This window comes from Penaeus japonicus, unplaced genomic scaffold (genome assembly GCF_977035675.1).
Source record: "Penaeus japonicus unplaced genomic scaffold, GWHDUDI00000001_assembly GWHDUDI00000025, whole genome shotgun sequence".
Lineage (NCBI taxonomy): Eukaryota > Metazoa > Arthropoda > Malacostraca > Decapoda > Penaeidae > Penaeus > Penaeus japonicus.
The window spans coordinates 28,052,539-28,078,658 of NW_028234427.1; the positions used below are offsets into that span (position 1 = coordinate 28,052,539).

The following is a 26,120-nucleotide window of genomic DNA, read 5'->3' on the forward strand; positions in this document are numbered from 1 at the left end:
TCTCAGAACGTCGCCCAGGTCCGGGGATATTTTTCAACCTCGTGTTAGGACATCAACCGGCGCAAAAGGGTTAAAGGAATGGAAAGGATAGTAAAATGGTATGATGATTCCAATTATATAAATCAGTTTGTTTTGACAATTGTTGGTGTGAGTGAGAGGGAATTATTTCACAGGTTTTATTACTGATACTCTATCATCAATAGCATTACTTGAGTTCTGTGATTAGAGATATTGACATTATCTATTATAACTATTACTTGGTTCAAATATACACTTCTTTTAATGTTTATAAAGCACAAGCTTCTTCAGTAATTTCCTACACTCTATTCATTTTTATGTTTACACCAAACTGGCATGTGATCACAAATAATTTAACCCACACAGGACGGGTGGTACAGTACTGTACCGCGCATTCAAAAGCCCAGTGGCCGGGCGGCACAGTATTGTGCCAGCCATTCAATTGATTTAGGCCTAATAATTCGAACGCCCCGGCATTTGGACATTCTAGGCTAGAATTCCCCCGTCGTGGATGGGTTAAGAAATTTTAGTGTCCTTAAGCATTGATCAGGATACTCAAATTATAATCCATGAAGTGAAAATTATGTAGTCCACTATGAGAGTTTTTCTTGGAATTATCGTGTCTCCCTATTATTCATTGCTGAATTACTTGGAACCAACTTTGCTTTGCACATTTGTTCTGTCCAGCATAGCCAGTTAACCTGTGTTGACATACACGGAATATTTTTTATATATTGTCAATAATACCTCTTGTTTTAATGTCTTGTATGTGAAGCACCCAACCTTTGAGCAGCAAAATTATATTTTGTAAAGTGTAATAAATTTTAGGTTACAGCAACAACAAATCTGAAAAATAATCAAATATCTTTAAGAAAGGAGAATATTTAATGCCTGACTATGACTGGTCTCATTCAGTTCAGATAGTTGGGGTATACTATTTCAACTTTTTAAAAATTTCAACACAGTTTAATAAAAGCATGAACAATTACAAACTTCTTGTGTGTTTCTGAAAGTTAAATGAGATTGGTTACATCAGTATCAGTCAAAAATTATATCCCAAGTGAAACCCATAAGATGCATTTTTTTTCTCTTTTTTACAATAAAAACATAAATAGAAACTTAAACTCTGAGATCTCCATCAGGTAACAATATTAGGGTATAAGTTAGAAACTGAATAACTGCAAAGAGAAAATTTGTAATCTTTATTCTTATAACAATTTATAATCCGCATATCTTCCATACATTGAGAATAGTAATCTTAATCTTTTATTTCTAAGAAAAAATCAATTTTTTTTTATTTTGTAAAGAGTGAGGACAAATCTTTTTATAATCATAAATATCTAACCACATCAGTAAATTATATAATTTTTCTTTAAGTTTTCAGAATACATGTTTATAGATTTGTATTTTTGTGCTTTCAGCCACTCTTGTAAAGTACTTCAAGTATTGTTGCACTGAGCTAAGGAATACAGTATTCTGGTCATCCAAAATATATGAAGAGTTGAATATAGACTCAAGCTTCTTTCATCTCAAGATACTGAAAAAGCATATGGTAATATTTTCCTGTGCAGAAATGAAAATCTAAATTATTGCAATAACTTTTGAACACCTTGTGACCAAAATAAACAGCTTACACCAGATGTTGCTTCTAACAACATACATACACAAACCTCTATATCTGAGCGTACATTTGCATGTATACATAGGTATAATATATACAGATGGTTTACATGCGCAATTTTTACACGAACATACAAGTGGAGTCAACACACATACATACATACACACACATACACAGGTTTTACCATGTGTTTTACAATTTATCAATATCCTATACATTATGAACAACTTAGACTCTTTCAGAGAACTTCAAAACTAGCAACATCTAAAATATATTCCAATAAGGCACAAACTATCATGGCCTTATGTTGGGCCTCTTTCAGCGGCCCTTTTCCTATGTACAATTCTGTGTAATGCCATTTTCAGATAACAAAAAAAAGTAACTGTACAATCAAACTACTTAAATAACACTTAACTGTTTAACTTAAGAAAAATCATGATCACAGTATGTTTTCCCTTCCTTGAACAATTTTTCATCAAATGAAAAATATTGGTTGTATCAGCACATACAGGGACAATGTTGTTGAAAAAATGAAACCATACTAACTAATAACTATGAAAGCCCAAGACTGTTAAAGCCATTCCATAGGAGGGTTGCAGACCAGACAATGTACTTCTGGCTGCACACACTAACAGGTTCCTCCATCACAGATGATTAACTAAATCACCATTGCAGCACCATTCATATCAACACCCAGAGTAAGATGCACCTATGGTTTTTAGTGAATAAGCACTAGATTCAGCCAATACTTATGCTTCAGTCTGTGTGGACGAGGTTGTCAGGTCTGCTTCACAGTCACTAGGAGGTGTCTCTGGAGGTCCAGGAAGGAGCAACCTTGGTGGTCCTTGTGGCCTTGATGGAGACTTGGCTACCCGCAATACCACTGAAGCCTCACCCTCCTCCGCGACATTAACACTACTCACTGACTTTTGCCTCTCTTTATTCACACCAGACCCACTAACACTCGTCACAAACACATTTTGGTAGGAACTGCAGCCAGGGCCAGAGAAACCTATGGTAGCAGGCCTGTGCGGCACAATAACTTCACTGCCCTGCTGAACACTAGACCGAGAAGGAGCACTTACATATACATTTTGGTGACTTACAGATCCTGATGGTGAAGTGACATACAGGTTCTGATGTGACCTCAGCACAGAGGGTGAACTTACATACACATTCTGATGGGATCTTGTGCCTGACGTTGAAGACATTGCCAGATTGGGATGCGAACTTGACTCATTTCCTGAACTTGCAAAACCAGGAACGTAAATATTCAACTGAGCCTTGGCTTCTCGGCTCTCAGTTAGTAATGTGTGGGAGCCCTCACTTCCATCTGAGGATTCCATTTCCTGTAGGTATGCCCCACCAGCCACATTCACATTAACAGCTTGGTGTTCTGGGACAACACTTGTAGGTGTTACAGGGACCTGGTAGATGGGTGGCTCGGGAGGACTACCACACAGCGAATAGGAACCTGGCTCGAAGACCGGTGGGTATTCCATGCCTGGGTAGTGAGGAAGGATCTGAAAAAGAGTATTTTATAAGAGCTCCTATATGTCAAAAATTGTTGAATTCATTACTTTTGTGGGAAGCCATCACACACATCAGGAACACTAAAATTTTGGTGGGAATACACAAATCAGCACATGAAATACATGTAACAGGATTTATACAAAGGCATAAAGGACAAATCTATGTCTATAAAGACAAAAACAATGCTGAGACAGACAGACAAATAATATGTACAAAAAAAAACTTGACTTGCAAACCTCAAAGAGAGAAAGGAACCAGGTTAGAAGGAATGAGCTTCTCTCACCACTTCAGTCAGTCACCTGTCAAAGTTTTGTACAGCAGAGAAAACAAAGAAACTAGCTATAATCTCTTTGCACTGAATTTCTACAATGAATTAAGTTTCCAAATGCAAATTATTGGTTAACGGGTGCAAACTTAGACCAAAGGAATGACTCCTACCTTTTGCTGACGTAATTTGCCTGTCTTTGCCTTTGCAAGTGAGCTGTACTGGTGAGCTGTAATAGGTATCGCCTGAGTCCCAATGCTGGTGCTGGGGGATGCACACATTAGTGGCGGAATACTGGGAGAGAAGGGGGTTGTTGGTGAGGACGGAGGTGAGGAGAAAAAAACATCTCGGGGTGAAAGGATGCCTGGTGTTCTTCGCTGCTTGCCTATCATGGAGACTCCCATGGCAGGCTGTGGGGAGAAAAGAGATATGTTATTGTCTCTCACTCAAGATAGCTTATGAGTGATACTTAAGTATCTGGCTATTATGAACCATTTTAGTGTTACCACAGTCAATGTTTATAGAAACTTTTTTGGGATATATATTAACTTTTACACTATAAACAGGTGAAAGACAGGCTCGCATGGCAAACTGCACTTTTCCTTACCTCTCAACAGATAGCATATGGAAGAGAATATTTTCTTTTAAGGCTGAATTAAGATTCTGTTCCAGATTTCATGGAAATTACAACATACAGTAATCTTTTTTTTCCAAAAACAGTCCAATACCAATTGAATAAAATAAGAAACTAACAAGTCCTACCTTAAGTGGCGTTCTGAGCGCATCATTCTCCTCATTGTGCGTGCGAATGGTGAGGTTTGGAACTTGCTTGGAGGTCCTTGTCTGGCTCGCCCCATGTCCCAGTCCTTGTCCTATGGAGTGCCCCAGATTTAGTCTCTCAGGCGAGGCCATGACTTGAGGGGATGGATAGCTTGGCAGTGAGGATGTTGACCTTGTGGAGGAAGAGGCACTGAGACCAGAGGATGAAGGTGGGGGCAGTGTTGAGGCACTGGTGGAGAGAGTCGTACCGGAAGGGAGAGTGCGCTCACTGGGCGACAGGAACTTGGTTCTAGGTGGCACCTCTGGCCGAGGGGTGGACTGCATCCTGGGGGGCTCCCTTAGCTGCCTCTTTGGAGACACAACTGTGAGCCTCGCTTCTTCCCCTAGGAAGTGAGGCTTGCCACTGGTGGGGCTGGACTCGATCAAATTTGTGGAATTGCTGGTATAAATCTTTGATGTGTGAGGATCTAAACTAAGCTCAAAAGTGGCCTTCATAGGGTCCACTCTGTTACGCATTTGGAGGGGATGATAGAGCGCTGTTTGCTTGAGGCGGTCAGAGGCTGAAGCCTCTCCAGAGCCAGATCGGGCTCTCCCTTCCCTCTTCTCTGGGGATACACGGCAGCCTGGCTTCTGTCGAGAATGGTCAGACCGCAGTGAGTTGATCCACAGTTTCTCTGGAGAGCCTTCTCTGTACTCCTCTGAGGCCAGTAAACTGCTGGTTGACCCATGTGAGCTGCGAGTGGGTGTGTGAAGTGGGGAGATGGGCGGGGAAAGAGCCCTTGGCCGTGATGAGGCCAGGCAATCCAGGGAGCCTCTTCGCGGTGATTTGGGCCGTAGGGGTGACTCTCCGCCTACACTCCCCCGCCTCCCACTTAGGTCCAGCTTAGAAGGGCTGGAGCGACCACTGGGGGGCGGGGTGCCACTCCAGCGTCCATTGCCACTCCTGCTGGGGCTTCTACTGGGGCTGGCACGCGTGTCCAGGTCTACTGACGAGGGTCTGGCTGGTGTCTGGTGGCTGCTGGCACGTGTGGGCAGCATGTAGTGTGGGTACTGGCGGTGTGCCACTTCTGTGGATGCAGCATTTACATCCTGCACTCGTTGCTCCACTATGGACACATACACATCCTGGGAAGCCTCCTGCCCCATAGGGATACTTGGCTTCTTCAGCACTCCCTCAGGTGGATGCATCACTTCATAGTCCACTTCCTCTCTGCTGTCCTTGTGCTTGGGTAAGATCTTTGGCTTTGGCTGTTGGTGTTGGCTTTGCTGTTGCTGTTTTTGTTGCTGTTGCTGTTGTTGTTGTTGCTGCTGTTGTTGTTGCTGTAGCTGCTGTTGCTGTTGCTGTAGCTGTTGTTGTTGTTGCTGTTGTGTAGGCTGACCATTTCTGCTTGTGACTTGCCGGCGTCGCTCTAGAGTCAGAGATGCTGGGAGCTGCCGCAAGCGGTCACGTAGACTGTTCTTGCGGGTGACCCTGCGGGCGGTGCTGGCATCTGCCGTACTTACTGTATCAGCCTGTGGTGTCCCCAACTCTGTCCTGGCACCACCACGAAGATCGCCTGTTGAAGTGCTCCTATTTCCACTTTCACTGACGCGTCTGCACAGACAGTGGAATACTTATGAATTGCATGTAAGTGTTATACAAGTTACTAAACTATGTGAAATATTCAAGTGCTAAAATACTGATTAGAGATGAATACACTGTAGCTTAAATATACACTATCATGGAAATGAAACATAGAAGATACTGTATCTCAATTACCACAGAAAACAACTGAGTCCCACCTGTAGCTCCTGTAGGATGCAGTGGGCACAGGCTGGTTGAGTGTATCACGTGAAGACTGCAGGAACTTGAGTCCCTGGCCCTTAGCTGAGCCAAGTGTAGAGGTGATAGAGCTGAGGGGCTGAGTGCGTACATTGGGCCCCCGGGCCGGGCTTGCCGAACCCCCCCGCCAGAGGGAACTGCCCAGTTCTTTGGTAGGGGATATTCTGTCGTTGTGAGATATTTCATGAGAAAATCATATAACATAGATGCTCTATGCCATATCATCAGAGACTAGGACTAATAAAATAAAAATATAGACAAATGGCAAATAATACAGAGGACACAGAAACAATAAAAGAAATAAAAAAAATACAAACAAATCACAATCCACAAACCAAACAACATAAACCACAAAAGTAACAAAAATAACCATAACATCCACAGAGGGGGACCAACAATAACAAAATAAACTCTATTTACATATAAAAAGAAAAAGAACAAGGACACAAGAAAAAAACAAAATAACAAAGGAAGGGAGAACCCCATGCAGATTTCATGGCTTGGTGTTTTGAAGACTCTCTCGATGAACCAAACTTTCTTCGTCTTGCGACTGGTGGATAGGATAAACAGAGAGAACACCAGAGCCATTTCACATTTTATTCTTCATAATACAAATCTCCAACAGATTTTATAACTGGTTTGAACATGATAACAATATCTAATACTGCAGATAATTTTTTTGGTCCTGGGTGAGCAAAGGAAATTCTGTTTCAGACATAAACTTCTCTCAATGCATTAAACCCTTGTCACACTCAAAACTTGTCTCCAAAACCAAGAAAAAGAAGAAGAAAAAAAAAATTATATATATATGCCCTTACTGACTGGAAATATCACATATACTCTAAACCAAAGGCAAGCTCATTTGGAAAACTTAAGAGCAAGACAGATTTTGATTTATAGGCAATGAAAACTCAATATTGATTTCTCTGATTTCTAATATGTCAATAAAGGCAAATTATCAATATATCCTTTTGACCATTATATATATATAAAATTCTTCCACTAGAAATCAAATCATATAATACTTTATATGGAAGTAATATTCACACAACACTACACTCTTTCCCATATATAAATAACAAAGGTAAAACAACTGTAATAACATACTCTTCCAAGATAGAGGTAAAATAACATCACAACACAAAATACTGCATTTTGATTAGATCTTCATCTGAATTACTAGATAATTGCATATTTTACATTGTGAAGTTATTCATTTTCATTTATACCTTTATCTGCATTCACCACAATGAATTATTTTCATATTCTTCCCGAAGTCTATCATTTTTAAACCTGCATGTTCTACCATGTAGTAACTGTCCCTTTATTAGAAATTATCTTATAAAATCTTGACTAACATATAAAGACTAGTAATTGTCAAAAACCATAAAGAATATTTTACACTGACATTAAAGTAATAATTGGAACAATGATGGTATCTAATTCCAAATTTAAATAATCATAAATTAAGATTAAAGCAACATGGAGACTAGATAAATAGTCAAAAGAGATGTTACTTCCTTTCACTCCCAATCCTAAACACTAAACACAATCCATTTTTTATAGTAAACAGCCAATCACAGAAATTTGATCTTTAGTGCTTGCTCTTTCGTCACCTTCATGCCATGCAAAAAGCCAAGAACAAATTGACCAAAATCAAACATGACACTAATACCAACATGAAGGTTACCACTTCCTTCTACATTCTACTGCCATTGGTACTGAAATAGGGACAGGCAATAGCAGCTCTATTACTTTCTATCCTGGCTGCTAGTATCACAGCATCACCAAAGATACAGTTCCTGCCTTTTCTGTCTTGATCCCATTCTGTTACTTCTTTTAATCCTAAGGACCATATAACAAAGAACAGCACACACTTAGAAAAACACACTCAACAACAATGTGAACTGCAAAACAAATATGCCATATCAGTTCAACTGTCACTTGAATGTAAAAGGACATTCAGTGAATCAAAGAATAATTCAGTGAATCAAAAGATCAGTAAGACTCACTGATTTTGCAAGGAATAAATACTTGTTTCAATGCAAATACTGAGTTCTTTGTTAAAATAATAGCACTAAGAATAAACCTTGCTAGATCTATATATCATTTATTGTCATTTGTGAAGGTCATAAACAAATGTCTGTTGCACCAGGATTGCTACAAAAATATAGAGGGACAAAATACAATACATCGCAATAGCAACCTTCAAAGTGCACGTGACAGACTACGAGTCAAGAGAACTATACCATGCTCCTTCTTTCAAATTATACCTCCTCTTGATTCACACAAGAGCTGTGAGTTTCTATTGGAACAATTGCAATGAACATTAGCATTAAGGATCCTTATTACTGAAAGCAACAATACACACTTATTGCCTCAGAAGTGCTAATGAAAATCTATAGCAATTCTCAGCTATTGCTTTGCACAAGAAATATTATTGTCGCAATAAATCGTTAAAAATACACAAGTAACAAGTACTTAGTAATAGGTACCTCTTACTATGAATCTACAATTAGCAATATTTATACATTTATAGTTACATATCCTATTAAGTACAGTGCAAAAATACAAAAGATACACCTTGAAAGGATAATCAATGGTCTTAACCAAAAAATAACAGAGGAGAAACACAGGATTTTAACTTTCAAAACTGGTGAAGGGCTCTTGTCCAGTTCCAGGGCATGAATGCACTTACCAACATTGGCAAAGTGCTCAAACCTTCAATATATATATGAGTGTGTGTGCGTGTGTGCGTGTGTGCGTGTGTGCGTGTGTGCGTGTGTGTGTGTGTGCGTGTGTGTGTGTGTATGTGTGTGTGTGTGTATGTGTGTGTGTGTGTGTGTGTGTGTGTGTGTGTGTGTGTGTGTGTGTGTGTGTGTGTGTGTGTGTGTGTGTGTGTGTGTGTGTGTGTGTGTGTGTGTGTGTGTGTGTGTGTGTGTGTGTGTGTGTGGGTATGTATGTATGTATGTATGTATGTATGTATGTATGTATGTATGTATGTATGTATGTGTGCGTGTGCGTGAGCGTGCGTGCGAGCATGCATGTGTGCTTACTACAATCTTTCTCTCTCATTATATAAGAAAAACACATATATAGATAGGTACCTTCAGTATATCTGCATATCCCAGTGACATGAATAAAACCTTGAAACACCTCAGTATTACATATGTTAACTGATTCTCAAGACAGTCTTTGGGATATGTTTGAAAAGACCTTAAGAAGTAAACATCAAGAGTAGAAAAATAAGAAGGAAGTGAGAGAGAGAGAGAGAGAGAGAGAGAGAGAGAGAGAGAGAGAGAGAGAGAGAGAGAGAGAGAGAGAGAGAGAGAGAGAGAGAGAGAGAGAGAGAGAGAGAGAGAGAGAGAGAGTGAGAGAGAGAGAGAGAGAGAGAGAGAGAGAGAGAGAGAGAGAGAGAGAGAGAAGGGGGAGAGAGAGAGAGAGAGAGAGAGAGAAGAGAGAGAGAGAGAGAGAGAGAAGAGGAGAGAGAGATGGAGAGGAGAGAGAAAGGAGGAGAGAGAGAGAGGAGAAAGAGAGAAGAGAGGAGAGAAGAGAGGAGGAAAGAGAGAGAGAGAGAGAAGAGAGAGAGAGAGAGAGAGAGAGAGAGAGAGAGAGAGAGAGAGAGGGGGAGAGGGGGGGGGGAGAGAGAGAGAGAGAGAGAGAGAGAGAGAGAGAGAGAGAGAGAGAGAGAAAGGGAGGATGTGAGGGAGAGAGGGATAAAGGGAGAAAGAGAGAGACAGATAAATTCACACTAATATTTTGTTTCTGATATTCTGAACTTAAAATACATATAGCAGTTAATACTTGATACAAAAAAATGCACACACACACATATACACACCTGAAGACAATGTAAAAATGACGTCCACAAAAATGAAAGTACTTTGAATCTGCCTCCTCTAGCAACTCCATAAGAGGAGAAATATTCCCAGATATCTTTAAAGCTATATGAATTTTACCTGGAAATAGATAGGCCACAGATTTTTTTCAAACTTCCCTCACCATGCAGTGCACCAAGCTAAATCCTGAAGACAATGAGCATAAGGTGTGTTGTGCAACAAGGTCAGGTGAGGTTGGATGAGGTTGCGTGAGAGCATGAGAGAGATCAGGGAGGGAACAATGACAATGAGAGAGGCCAAACGTCACACAGGTGCGCAAATGCAAAATTGAACTCTGAGGTGTGCAGCGACCACCACTATTTGACCCTGGATGCTAAAGTTATAGGAGAACTTTACCTTAATCTGCTAGTGTCAGGTCCTCTCTCCTACTTAAACATCATGTCTGATTCACATATTAAAAAAAAAAATAACGAAAAAAATTCTTCCCAAATCTCTCTGCCTTAGAATGATGAAACTGTTAAATAAAACTTGTAAAACCATGTTTTTAGTAACATGGCTTTAAGACATCCAGATTGAGAAGACATTTACTTCTCTTAATATTTACAAACAGTATCACAAGGAAGTGCATATGTGCTTTAAGGCGTTAAAAGTCAGGAAATCTCAGAGTTCACTTGACTAATAATACACTCGCTCTACACCACATGCTAAGTCTGGATAAAATTTCCTGATATTACATATATTTTCATAGATACAGATATATATAGATATAGAATATAGATATATATATATATATATAGAATAACAAATATATAAAGTCTAAGATTTCTGTCTTTGTAACACCATCACAAGTTAGAAAAGACTAACACAGTTAGGATATCACAGAAATTAATTTCTACATATGATGACTGTAATAAGGCAAACATAACGCAAGATTCTTAGTCAATAAGGCATAAAAATAATATTAAAACTTCTCTATACCACAAACACATTAGATTTACCAGATATCAAATCTGTTAATAATACCACACTCCAGTCGCTATCTGCAAACCAAAATCATCACATACTAATCACAAGCTACAAAATCAGAATGTTACTCAAAGAAATGAGAATCGCCTCCTTCTGCCACATCCCTCAGCTTTTCATTGCCTCCATTTAGTATTTTCAGAAAGTTAGTATAACCGCAACAAGAGGGAAAGGGAGAGAGAAGAGCACACCAAGAGCTCTGATTAATCTGCATCAATGACGAAGCTGACATTTACCTCGACTGTGGCGACTGAGGAGACCGCCGTGAAGGGGAAGCTCGCTCTTCCATTTCCTCGTCTGTCTCACTGTAGTACAAATCATCACCAACTGCAATGCAAAGTGATAGGGTAGGCATAACATATTCCAACTATGCCATAATTCCTATTACTTATGATTTATATGCTGTTCTTTCAATTCAAGTATTAGATATATCTGTGATTCTACCTTTTAAGCTATGTTCTGCAGTTTAACCCTGTCTCTTTAAAACCCTCATTTAATCAAATTAACATACCTAAACATGTGCACTGTATCTAGTAAAATTTCCTTTTCAAATGGACATATGATAATCAAAGGATATTTAATATATTGTTTCTGGACATTGAAAAAATAAGTGTTTTATATTAACAGCAAAATATAGCAACCTACTATCAACTCAAGAGAAAAATCAAAGAAACAACCCTGATCTTGCAGCCGCACAACCCTAAACCATGTCCTGCAGTTGCAGAATCCTAAAAAATCTAGTTAGTCTCAAGACCCACCTAAAACATGCAGGAACATCACTTACACTCAAGCAATCTTAGTCCTAACACCCTCAACAACAATCAATCACTGTAAGAGATTCCATTAGCCTGCAATTAAACATGAATTTGCCTAAAGATAAACTTAAATGCAACTTTCCTGAACTTAAACCTAAACTGGACTCCCCTTCACCCAGGTCACTTATCCATGCTGGAAGAGACTTACCATTCTGTTGGTGAGTGTGGTGTTGATGGCGGCCTTGTGACCCTGAGGAAATGGCTGAGAGACCCATTTGGCTCATCCAGCGGCTACGTTCTTCTGAAGTCTCGCAGGCAAAGTAGAATGTGGCTCCACCTGTAGGACATCCACAGTAATAAGTAGAGGAACAGAAAACAAGTTCACAGAATCTTATAATTACACAAAATAATATTATTAGCTATCATAAGATAAGCAGGATATTCCAAGGACACAAGCATGTCTTCTAAAGGTTATAATAGCATCAAATATATCTTCTTCTTTTTTTTCTTAACTTTTTGCAATAACTGAAAGGAAAGAAATAAAAGGAAAGGAATCAAAATTCTGCATATAATTAATTTCCTTGAAGATTGAACATCCTATTAGAAGCTGAACAAAATGGCATATGAGAAAAGAATGGAAAAACCCACTGGAATGATAGATCTTGAAAGCCAGTTTCTTGGACTTGACATCAGGTGCAGGACACACATGGAAACCGGGGAGGTAGATGAGGGAGTCAGCTCTGACAGCCTCTCTGTCACGGTAGCCATAAAGGTAGTTTTTCTGTGTACAGGAGACAGAATTGCATTTGTAAATCACAAAAGCATTAAATATTCTCACAGTTAATACAGAAAATGTAATATTTCAAATGAATTTAATATTTCAATTGACAATTTTCTGAAGCCTCACATGGTACCATCCTACCTTCAGAATGAACCACCGGCGTTCCCAGCGGTGCGGGAGGAGGAAGCCCTTGTTGTCCCTGCGGCGGAGCAGCCATCCCTGGTGGTCACCCTGGCCCAGCTCTCGGCATGAGATGCGGCGACTTCCTGCAGCAGACAGCAAGAGTGGGCACTTTAGGCTTTTGAGTGAAAATGGCTGATATAAGGGACAAGAGAGATTATCTGGAATTCCTCATATTTGGAAGTATCCTTTTTTCCCAACTTATTCACACATACACATACACATATACATTATACATAAGTATAAACACATATACATAGATACATAACCTCACATACACACTCATACTCAACATACACATGGACACTGATACTTTTTTTTTTTTTTTTTTTAATATTATTTGAACATTTCAAAGAAATACATAAAGCTACATTTATTTTAGCCTTTTATATAGGGGAAGTTGGAAACAAATTTTACCTGAGGAAATCCACAGTCATTAAAGTTTGAAACAGTCACATTGTCAAGGTAAATGTAGCAAGTAGATTTGTGACCATTTACTTAGTGACCATCAGTTTCTTCAACTCATCCTTGGAGAGCAACTGCCCTTACAATGATTGGTAGGCAAAGGATAGCATTCATATCATCAATTCCAAGAATAAATTTTTGGACTAAGCCGTTCATTTGCTAATGCAAACAATAAATCTTAGACTATAGTGGACTTCTGATTCCAACCAAAAACATAACACCGTCTTGAATTATGTAATAAATAAAATAAAAAAGGTATCAGAGTATACTCACACACTCACTCACTCACACAAGCAAGTACTATGCAAATCAAAGTTAATGCAGGCCAAAAGATAAAATAAGATATAAACAATTAGCTCATTTGCAATTTCTGCTCCACTCCAAAGTTTACAATAAAATATTTCAATATTAATCATAATTTCCAGGATAACAATCTTATCATACATCAGGTTAGTAAAATAGTTTGGCTTGAAAGTATTAATCATAAATAAGCTGCTTGGAAAACTGCATTAGTAATGTATTTCGGGACGCCAAAGTAATGCTAAATAAGGTAAGACGAAGATTACACCATATGTTTTATATACAAATTGTTATTCTAGAAGAAAATTACTGCTGTAATCTACTGTAAATTAATTTTGTGTCTTGGAAAACAGAAAGGAAATATACTCAGGTACTTTCTCACCTTCCTTTTACTTTTAGTATGAGTCACACATTACATTCCAAGACAAATTCATTCACAAATACAGAGAGAGATGTTAGTATTCTGCGTGCACTATTGGTTCTTACCCTGATCTGCCACCAAGAGTCCTCGACGCCAGACCGAGGGTGAACTACTCCGTGTCTCCCTAAGTACGACGGCTGAGGGCTCGGGGTTAGCCAAGGCTTCTGCCCTCACCTCCTGTTGCCTCTCTATCCCGCCACCTCCACCAGAACCCGCATTACCACTACCTCTTGCCTCATTCCAAGGGTCGCCACCACCACCTCCCCCTCCACCACTGCCACAGGCTGGCCTCCTACCACCGTCAGCATCATTACCACCACGGTTGTTGTCTCCACTGGTACCTTCTGGACGTCCCACACCATGAATGGTAGATGGTGCAGTGCCATGAGAAGCTGCACTCATGGGGAAGATAACCTGCGACTTGAAGTGTTGTGTAGACCCTTCACCTATGTTTGTGGTTGCGGAGGATATGATTGTGGCAGGCTTGGGCTTTGATCCCCGTGATGCCTGGCTAGACTGCCCCTTGGAATGACCTTCACGAGAAACCCGAGGGGGTGTGTCGCCTCCACTAACTGCTGGAGAAATCAATCATGCATCTAGATGGAGCATAAGCTGTGGCTGTGAAACTGATGACGACTGTCCAGGGGGAATGTTGAGAAAGGCTTGAATAAAAAGGGAATCATTTCACAATATAAAGATTATAAAAATGTGAAATCATCAGGTCTCATTCAAACCTTTCTCAACAAAAACAGTCACAGAGAAATCCGGCAAGGGGAAGGAAGTATACAGATAGAAAGGGGTATTATCTAAACACAGAGATTAACAAAGAAGATTTTGAGCAGTATGTTCAAGTTGATTTGAAAGCTTTAAGCAATGCATAATTTTCTTTAAAAAGGGACCCTACTATTCTAAATCATTAATACTGTATCTGTATGTATATGTATCCTGTCAGATCCATTAGTGATTACTGTTCATCAGTAGTGCTTAATCTTATTGAAGGTGTAAATGTAAATCACACAGGATTAAATTCAGGATTGGGCCTGAAACCTGTATTCAATCAGAAGGCTTTTGCACAAATCAGTGTCTTATTAATCAATAATTACAAACTGGCACAAATAGAAGAGAGAGCAAAGTGTATTAAGAAATAAAGCAAGAGTATCTTAGAAGAAAGAGCAAATAGTATGAAGAAATAAAGTAAAAGTATCTCAGACAGAAAAAGAAGAATTAGGATATACTACATGGTAAGCTATTTGTGCTGTTTATTTGCCATTCATATGGACAAATCATCCAAGAAAGATACTGCGCAATATATTCTTATTTATTTCATGGTGCCAGACTGTCCACACCATTGAGCTACAACACACAGTAAGATGTATCCAAGGACACAGAACCTGAAACCTGAATAACTACACAGTAGACACCAAGAGAGAATGACAGTAACTAGAATGAACCTCCACAACCTACCAAATGCTGATTTTGAGTCTGCATTGAAGAACCTGGGTGACGAAGTCTGGTTTGCTGGAGACTTCTCAAGAGGTGTGAGTGCAGGTGAGGCCACCCCTTGTAGCGTGTTCTCCTCCTCCATGTCATATGCAGGTGTGCTGTGGCTTTTGTCAAGTTTGGGCCTGTCCTCCGAGACTCTCCGCTGTCTGGTTGAGATGTCAAGCTTTAGCTCCTGGCCTGCTTTCAAAGTCTTGTCAGGCACTTTGAGCTGTGAGGAGAGGCTGGCTGGCTTGCATTTTTGGCCTGGTGACACAGAGGTCCCAGCTGCAGCCTCCTTTCCCCCAACCACCTTGCCATCTCCACTGTGGTCATGCTGGGAGTGAGGTTCCAGCACAGTGGGAGTGATACCCTGACCTGTGGGCTTCCTTGGTGGCAGAGGAATCACATTTACAACACGCTTCTCCTCAGCAGCATCTGTCAACTGTTCCTGGCTGGAGCCTTCTCTAGTCTCACTACAAGAGAGAGTTTCCAGTGTACCATTCTTACTAGATCCTGCAGCCTGTCCATCTCCCTCTGTACCTTCCTCCTTCACTGCAGCCACATCACTACCTCCTGTCACCCGATCTTTCTTCTCAGTACCAATACAAGTATGGGGGCGTGCCGCACGCTGTTCTACCCCAGCAGTTGCGCGAAGATCTGGATCAGAGGGGATTGTCCCATCAGGGCTGCGGCCGCCTCGCTGCCATCTCACATCCTGCAGCAGCTACTCATCCAGGGGAAAAGGATCAGTAAAACCTCCTACCCTATTTCAATACTATCAAAAACAAAATCAATCACACTTGCATAATATTCAGAAAACAAAACAAAAAAATTATTCCCCTTTTCCCACCTTATCAAAACTGAAGGAGGGCCTTGTAGTTGCACCGGGAATGGTTGCTCGCCTCTGGACTGGAGCTCGTGGTTTGGGGTGGTAGAGTCGTGCACTAATTGGGGATGATCCACCAACATCACTATCCGAGAAGAAGGGGTCGTCCTCCAGGTCAGAGTCTTCTGCCTCGCTGTCCGATGTCGTGTTCCGTGCATCGTTGCTACATGGGAGCCAATATCCTTATTTATTATGTACATTATGGGAAGATGATTGTAACATAATCCCAACATAACAGATAGGAATAATTTCTGTCTCACAAAAACAACTATAAAAAGAGATAATTCTCTTTAAATTCCAAATGACATTTCCATAATCTAATATCTAGAGGTCTGCATAACTAACAACATTTTCTAACCTGAGTGAGGACAGAGGTCGAGGTGGGGGAGTATGTTGTGCTGGTGGAGGTGTGAGGGACCTCGGACGTGATTCCTTGGACTCCGTGCGCTGCAAGGACTTGCCAACAGACCTGTTGAAGAAAAAAACAAAACAATAACTAAGGGTTGCATACTCAAGAAATCAAATAGAATCCTAACAAGAGAGGAGTTACCTGTTAACCCACAGTGGACGGGTGTCATGACATATATGACGTAGGAGCTTTGGCCTGACGACGGGCGTCCTGACATACATGACATTCAGGGATTTTGGATCACTGTGCTCTTTTATTTTACTATGAAAAAGGAATGAGTGATGATGGCTACTGCAGTCATAATTACTATAATTATCGTAATACCGTGCTAGCTTAACGTCCAAAACCTAGATGGCACCACTTTTTCCTAGCACCAGCAAGAGAGAGAGCCTTGAATGGCACCCATCCACGGTCTCTAGCAAGCACTATCTTTATAGAGTGATGACACACACTAACTTGACGAACTCTTGCTCAAAAGTACCGCTGATGAAGGATGTGCAGTCAGAACGGGAAGAGGAAGATGACTCAATCCATACCCAGTGTCTAAAATGTACTCCTGTGCCAATATGGATGCCTTTCACTGTGGCACTCACAGTCACAAGCACAGGTTTCATTCCTCTTCCTTACCTCTTCTATTTATCTTTATTGTAGGTGTTTATATGTTTCGTATTCGTTCATGACAGCACAAAAATACGAAAAAAATATAGTTGCCTTTTGTCCTCCCATAAAACAGCAATACTTCTATCACACTGATTATAAAGAAAATAATGAGCTAATATGAATAATATACTACAATTTTAGTCTACTGCAGCACTGGTAGAGCCTGTCATATGGCATATATAAGTCTCTAAACTCAATAAAACACACAAAAAAACAAAACACAAAAAACGCTCTAGTTTTTCAATGAATGACTGAAAGAGAGTGGGAATGTTCAAATTATAATGCTTCAAGCAGTCTCTCTTTAAAATAAAACTTATCCCGGAGGCTGGGCAAGCATATTTATCCCCGTCTGCAATGGGTTAATAAATAACCATAGTCACACAAGGTATTTAAAGTCTGAACTTTGTAATTAAGCTCAAATCCAGTATTTAAAAAAAAAAATCCTCTTAATACCACTCCCTTGAAACTCAAGGGAGTGGTATTATGCTTCATAATTGTATACATCCAATAAATAAATGAAGTGCTTTTACAGGTAACAAATTCTGATCTATTTTCCAATTTCTCTACATATATAATATTTATATTTATAACAACTTTAGTATTAGATATGAAAAAAGAGTGTTGAAAACAAGTGTAATGTGCATTGGGATGCCTTTCAATTTTTTGTGGAAAACTGACAATTTTGAGTAACCAGCCCAAAATCTAATTATGAAGCTAAAGAGATATGGAATTCACAGATAATGAAAACGATAATAATAAAAACTTACGCAGGGAGCTGAAGGTTGGGAATGCTCTGGAGGTCATCCCTGGGTGAATTCATGACAGAGGTTGCCCATGGGGAGTACGTTCTCTTTTTGCTAGGCAGACGGAAGGGCTTGAAGTAGATCTGTGTCACTGTGTTGGAGTGACATGGTCTCTTTTTCACTGTGAGAATAACTTCCACTGGACACTCCTGCATGATTGCCGCCACTTTGTGGGGAGCCCAGCCAACCTGCAAGGAGAGAGGAGTGGATTATCTCTCTTTCCAGTGTATAATCTAACTACATGTTTATTTTTGTCTTCAGTAATATTGTATAACTAATAATGAGGAGATAAACTCTACTGAAGAGCAAGAAATAAAAACAGTTAACCTAGATATGTAAATGATAATAAGATGTTTTCCGTCCCAAGAATCACCCAAATTCTCAAAGGCATAACCCTGGTCATCACTCACCACTGTCTGGTAGCTGACCTGCACAAGCTCATCCCCTTCCTGCAGCTTACCACACTGATGTGCAGGGCTAAGTGCTCGTACCCCTGACACCTGGTGGACCCCATGGTAGGATGACTGCAACATCACTCCCTGAAAAGAGGGGCAGAGGGAATAAGGGGCCAAGCAAGTCTTCTTTTGATTTCTTTTTCATACACACACACACACACACACACACACACACACACACACACACACACACACACACACACACACACACACACACACACACACACACACACACACACACACACACACACACACACACACACACACACACACACACACACACACACACACACACACACACACACACACACACACACACACACACACACACACACACACACACACACACACACACACACACACACACACACACACACACACACACACACACACACACACACACACACACACACACACACACACACACACACACACACACACACACACACACACACACACACACACACACACACACACACACACACACACACACACACACACACACACACACACACACACACACACACACACACACACACACACACACACACACACACACACACACACACACACACACACACACACACACACACACACACACACACACACACACACACACACACACACACACACACACACACACACACACACACACACACACACACACACACACACACACACACACACACACACACACACACACACACACACACACACACACACACACACACACACACACACACACACACACACACACACACACACACACACACACACACACACACACACACACACACACACACACACACACACACACACACACACACACACACACACACACACACACACACACACACACACACACACACACACACACACACACACACACACACACACACACACACACACACACACACACACACACACACACACACACACACACACACACACACACACACACACACACACACACACACACACACACACACACACACACACACACACACACACACACACACACACACACACACACACACACACACACACACACACACACACACACACACACACACACACACACACACACACACACACACACACACACACACACACACACACACACACACACACACACACACACACACACACACACACACACACACACACACACACACACACACACACACACACACACACACACACACACACACACACACACACACACACACACACACACACACACACACACACACACACACACACACACACACACACACACACACACACACACACACACACACACACACACACACACACACACACACACACACACACACACACACACACACACACACACACACACACACACACACACACACACACACACACACACACACACACACACACACACACACACACACACACACACACACACACACACACACACACACACACACACACACACACACACACACACACACACACACACACACACACACACACACACACACACACACACACACACACACACACACACACACACACACACACACACACACACACACACACACACACACACACACACACACACACACACACACACACACACACACACACACACACACACACACACACACACACACACACACACACACACACACACACACACACACACACACACACACACACACACACACACACACACACACACACACACACACACACACACACACACACACACACACACACACACACACACACACACACACACACACACACACACACACACACACACACACACACACACACACACACACACACACACACACACACACACACACACACACACACACACACACACACACACACACACACACACACACACACACACACACACACACACACACACACACACACACACACACACACACACACACACACACACACACACACACACACACACACACACACACACACACACACACACACACACACACACACACACACACACACACACACACACACACACACACACACACACACACACACACACACACACACACACACACACACACACACACACACACACACACACACACACACACACACACACACACACACACACACACACACACACACACACACACACACACACACACACACACACACACACACACACACACACACACACACACACACACACACACACACACACACACACACACACACACACACACACACACACACACACACACACACACACACACACACACACACACACACACACACACACACACACACACACACACACACACACACACACACACACACACACACACACACACACACACACACACACACACACACACACACACACACACACACACACACACACACACACACACACACACACACACACACACACACACACACACACACACACACACACACACACACACACACACACACACACACACACACACACACACACACACACACACACACACACACACACACACACACACACACACACACACACACACACACACACACACACACACACACACACACACACACACACACACACACACACACACACACACACACACACACACACACACACACACACACACACACACACACACACACACACACACACACACACACACACACACACACACACACACACACACACACACACACACACACACACACACACACACACACACACACACACACACACACACACACACACACACACACACACACACACACACACACACACACACACACACACACACACACACACACACACACACACACACACACACACACACACACACACACACACACACACACACACACACACACACACACACACACACACACACACACACACACACACACACACACACACACACACACACACACACACACACACACACACACACACACACACACACACACACACACACACACACACACACACACACACACACACACACACACACACACACACACACACACACACACACACACACACACACACACACACACACACACACACACACACACACACACACACACACACACACACACACACACACACACACACACACACACACACACACACACACACACACACACACACACACACACACACACACACACACACACACACACACACACACACACACACACACACACACACACACACACACACACACACACACACACACACACACACACACACACACACACACACACACACACACACACACACACACACACACACACACACACACACACACACACACACACACACACACACACACACACACACACACACACACACACACACACACACACATCACACACACACACATATAAACATACATATATATATATATATATTTATCTATATATATATATCATGATTTATATATATATATATATATTTATATATATATATATATATTTATTCTATATATTTTTACTATATATACATATATATACATATACATATATATATAAAATATTTATATATATTTTTATATATATATATATTTATATATATATAAATATATATATATATATATATATATATATATATAAATATATATATATTAAATATAATATATATATATTATATATATATTTATTTATATATATATATTTATAAATATATTAATAAATATATATAAATATAAATATATTATAAATATAAATTATATAAATATACTATATATATATTATGATATATATATATATATATATATATATATATAATATATATATATATATATTATATAATTTATATATAAATATAAATAATATATAAATATAAATATATATATATATATATATATATATATAAAGATATATATACTATAATAATATATATATATATATATATATATATATATATAAATTATATATATATATATATATATATATATATAAATATAATAAAATATACACTGTATCTACGCATACATAGATATGCAGTTAGCATGATGGATCTATTAAAGAAAAAGACAAGAATAGAATTTTCTTCCTTGTTGTTGTACTAGATCAAACTGGTGGAATATAAGAAAGAAAGAAATCCCACTGGACAACCTCAACAAATTACGTATGGTATAGGTTGGAATTATTTTTTTATTTTTATTTTTTTTAAGAACAAGAGCAAAAGAACTGATGTGGTTTCTTTGTGTTAATTGCTGAAAGAAGTCTGATATATAGTCATTTAATTTCCATTATCACTGACTAAAAATTAAAGTAACCAGTAGCACTAAAAGTATATAACAATGAGCTTCCAACCTGTATGATCTTGTCAGAGATATTTGCCAGCTTGAGACATGACTGGAGGATGACTGTGGCCTGATTTTCTGCAAACATGTCCCGCTGCGCGATGGTGGCCAGCCTGATGCTCAGCTCCACTAGGTCACTCTTCAGACTGTCATATTGTTCAACACCCTCAAAGGGTTGCCTAAGAGATTAAAAAATAGGTTTAAATCATCTACTAAACATTCATGGATGGTTAGATGGCAAAAAATCATATGCTTGTTTATTTCAATTAACCCCTTCATGTAAGATATCTTTCACAGGGTAGGATATGTTTATCTTTTAATTGAAATTACAATTCATTTATTTCTTCAGTTTTGATGCTAATTGGTATTACTTTGCTAATACATCATATACACACATATATAATACGAAAAGTCCAGAAAATAATAGAAAATAAATACACAGATAACCTCGATTCCACTAGTGCATTTCAACTTCACCTTCATGACACCAAGACCTCACCTGTTGAGCCATGACACAACTCCCTTGACGGATGACAAAACATCTGCGACGCCTGCAATGACAGCCGTCGAAACCCTCTCCTGCTTCTTCTTGTCACTGGCATGGTCCCCTCCCGTCCCATCCTCCTCTTCTTCCCCGTCCTCCTCCTCTCCTGCACTCCCCCCACCCCCCCTGGATGAGGCAGACAGTGCTCGAAGCTCATTGTAGATGCTGCGAGCTTTAGAACTTAGGCGTAGGGCCAAGTACTGTACATTTTCTTGGTGCAAGTGGTAATGCTGTGCAGATTGGGGAAGAAGCAAGTACATAATGTCAGGTACTACAGGGTATTAATTATCAGTGATATTAATCAGAAAATGTCATTTGAAAAATATCTTTAATTCTTCCCTCATGGTATTGACCTTACATTTCATATAAAATCCACTAGAATTTCATTCTTAATATGGTAAATGCTTGAAGACTCACAGTGTCTTTTAAAATGAGTCAATTTGTAAGAATTCTAAAGGGTGTTTTATGGAAAAACACTTGAAAATTGCTGTGATTTCTGATAAAAAAGCCTATAACCTTAAATCTAACCTAATACTAGTCCAGTATCAAGCAATTGTTATGGCCTCCAGACTTTTAACTCTAAAAAAGGCAAATAAACCTCCACCACATATATCATGGCATGATTGGACAAGCTTGAACTGTTTTTTATTTGACTGCAGTTTGCCAAAAAGATCTACAAGATCTATCTAAATAAGACTATACAAAGAGAAGGTTGTTAGTCTTGTACCAATCATTACAATGCCAGTGGTGGATGCAAGTGTGTCTTCTAAGCATTTACCAAAATTACTTTGAATGTAAACATGCAAACAACACATTAATGCAACACCAAGATATTCTAAACGTACAATATTTCTTAGTAATTCCACTCCTTGTAAAATTATTTCTTGGTGTCCAATCTTAGTGACGTGGAGTGAAGGCAACTCATCATGGCTTAGTTGCAGAAGCCTTTTCCCATCCACCTGGTTATTGACGAAGTAATGGATGTACGGAAGGATCACGTCATCCAAGCCTAAGTGGAGAGAAGTGCAAATGTTCAGCTTCAGTGAAGAGAAATTTGAGTCTTTCTCTTTTTACTTATCTTTCTATCCTTGAAAAAGTGTGTTTATACAATACAATTAAACAACCCAATAACATAAAAGAATATATATTAAGGTATATAATATTAATGATTATGTGACACTACCAGGGACATTATATTAGGAAGAAATGAGACAGTTACTTTAATTTCACAAAGTAAAACTCATTTGCAGGATTGCAATTATGTCTTAGTCTACTTTTAGCAACACTAATCTTGTTATAAGGCTAAATACATTGCAATACGTTCTTTCACATATGCCGTTTACATCCCACATAAAAAGCCTATTTACAAGCATCATTTTATTTTTTACAAGAAAGGAAAAAACAAGATGGCCAGATATATACATAAATAAAAACATACACATTGTAATACCACAACTAACAATGGTAAAGTATTAAATAAATATAGCAAAACTCATAAAAATATTAAAACCAACAATAAAACAACAGATGTAAAAATAGAACTCATTAAATTAACAACAAGAAATAATCAACCTAAACTAGCGTACTCAGTATCATTAATGACTCTCATCACAACTTTAAGAAAACCTGTTCAGTCATTACATGACTCACCATCACATTAGTCACCATCAACACTATTATCACAAAAATTAGATGTACTTCCTCACAATCACTTAAATACATGACTATTCTCCAACACAATCACACTTTCATGTGTCTTTGTCCAAGAGTAGTACAAAAAATACACTGTGGTTTTGCAGTCACCACATAATCACACGCTCTGTCCTTGATCCTCCACTAACCACAATCACCACAGAATGCCCACCACAACTTCCATAATCTACAACATCTCCACACAAGCCTTCAGCAATCACTAAGTTTTGCACAGTGCCACCAAAATCACATCCAAACCACAACCCCCACACAAACACTCTATTTCATACACAAACCACAACCAAATAAAACACTATCTCCTGTCCTCCACACTCAATGAAACTTAAAACCACAACTACAATAGCATATCCTTCACAACCACAATCTCAAGCCCTCCACATCCACCACAAGCACAAGCTCATGTCCTCCACATCCACCACAAGCACAAGCTCATGCCCTCCACATCCACCACAACCACAATCTCATGCCCTCCACATCCACCACAACCACATCACGCCCTACACATCCACCGCTGCCATAACAACCACAACTGCAGTCTTACACCCTAGGCATCCATCACGACCACAATCCAATGGGTTCCAAAACCACAACATCACCCCCTCCACATCCACACTCTCACGCCATCCACATCCGCCGCAACCACTCGCTCACCCCGCCGATTCACAGCACGATCCACTCCACGACCACAACCCAGCACACAGCCACAGCATCTATCACAGTCACAATTCCACATCCTCCAAATCCACCACAACCACCCACTCCTCCACCACAGCCCCCCACCCCCGCTCCCCGCCGCAGGGAAGGGAGGTGTTGCGGCAGGATGTCAACAAACAGCCCACCGCAACCACCACACCCAGCGCCCCTCGCATTTCTCGATTCGCCAGGTTTTGGGGAGGGGGGAGGTCCACGGATCACTGATGTAACCTGCGGTCTTTCTCTCGTCTTCTTCCTCACCCTTTAGCCACTCCGATACTTGGTCAGGACTCCATTCCGCGACGTTGACGTAAGCCATCCTCCTCCAACGACACCATGACCGCTACTGATGATCATGATGC

The 26,120-nt window shown here is 40.4% G+C and overlaps 1 protein-coding gene across 4 annotated transcripts; it reads right to left on the reverse strand.

Moving 5' to 3' along the window:
* Nucleotides 1-1,205: 1,205 nt before the first annotated feature.
* cnk (connector enhancer of ksr) lies at nt 1,206-26,120 on the reverse strand. Of its 4 annotated transcripts, XM_086551530.1 has the most exons (18): nt 26,020-26,120; nt 24,198-24,361; nt 23,308-23,582; nt 22,819-22,987; nt 18,454-18,621; nt 18,008-18,231; nt 16,530-16,640; nt 16,136-16,334; nt 15,268-16,009; nt 13,869-14,378; nt 12,579-12,703; nt 12,305-12,437; nt 11,865-11,993; nt 11,138-11,228; nt 6,000-6,203; nt 4,200-5,811; nt 3,611-3,847; nt 1,206-3,162 (listed from the first exon to the last, which is right to left on the reverse strand). In XM_086551530.1, exons 1-18 carry the CDS (start codon nt 26,075-26,077, stop codon nt 2,389-2,391), a joined length of 5,925 nt encoding a protein of 1,974 aa, XP_086407656.1. In that variant the 5' UTR covers nt 26,078-26,120; the 3' UTR covers nt 1,206-2,388. The 4 variants fall into 4 exon arrangements, with proteins under 4 accessions (XP_086407656.1, XP_086407655.1, XP_086407652.1 ...); XM_086551529.1 differs by lacking the exons at nt 22,819-22,987; nt 23,308-23,582; nt 24,198-24,361; nt 26,020-26,120 and having other exon boundaries at nt 14,145-14,378; nt 18,454-18,629; XM_086551526.1 differs by lacking the exons at nt 22,819-22,987; nt 23,308-23,582; nt 24,198-24,361; nt 26,020-26,120 and having other exon boundaries at nt 13,869-14,375; nt 18,454-18,602.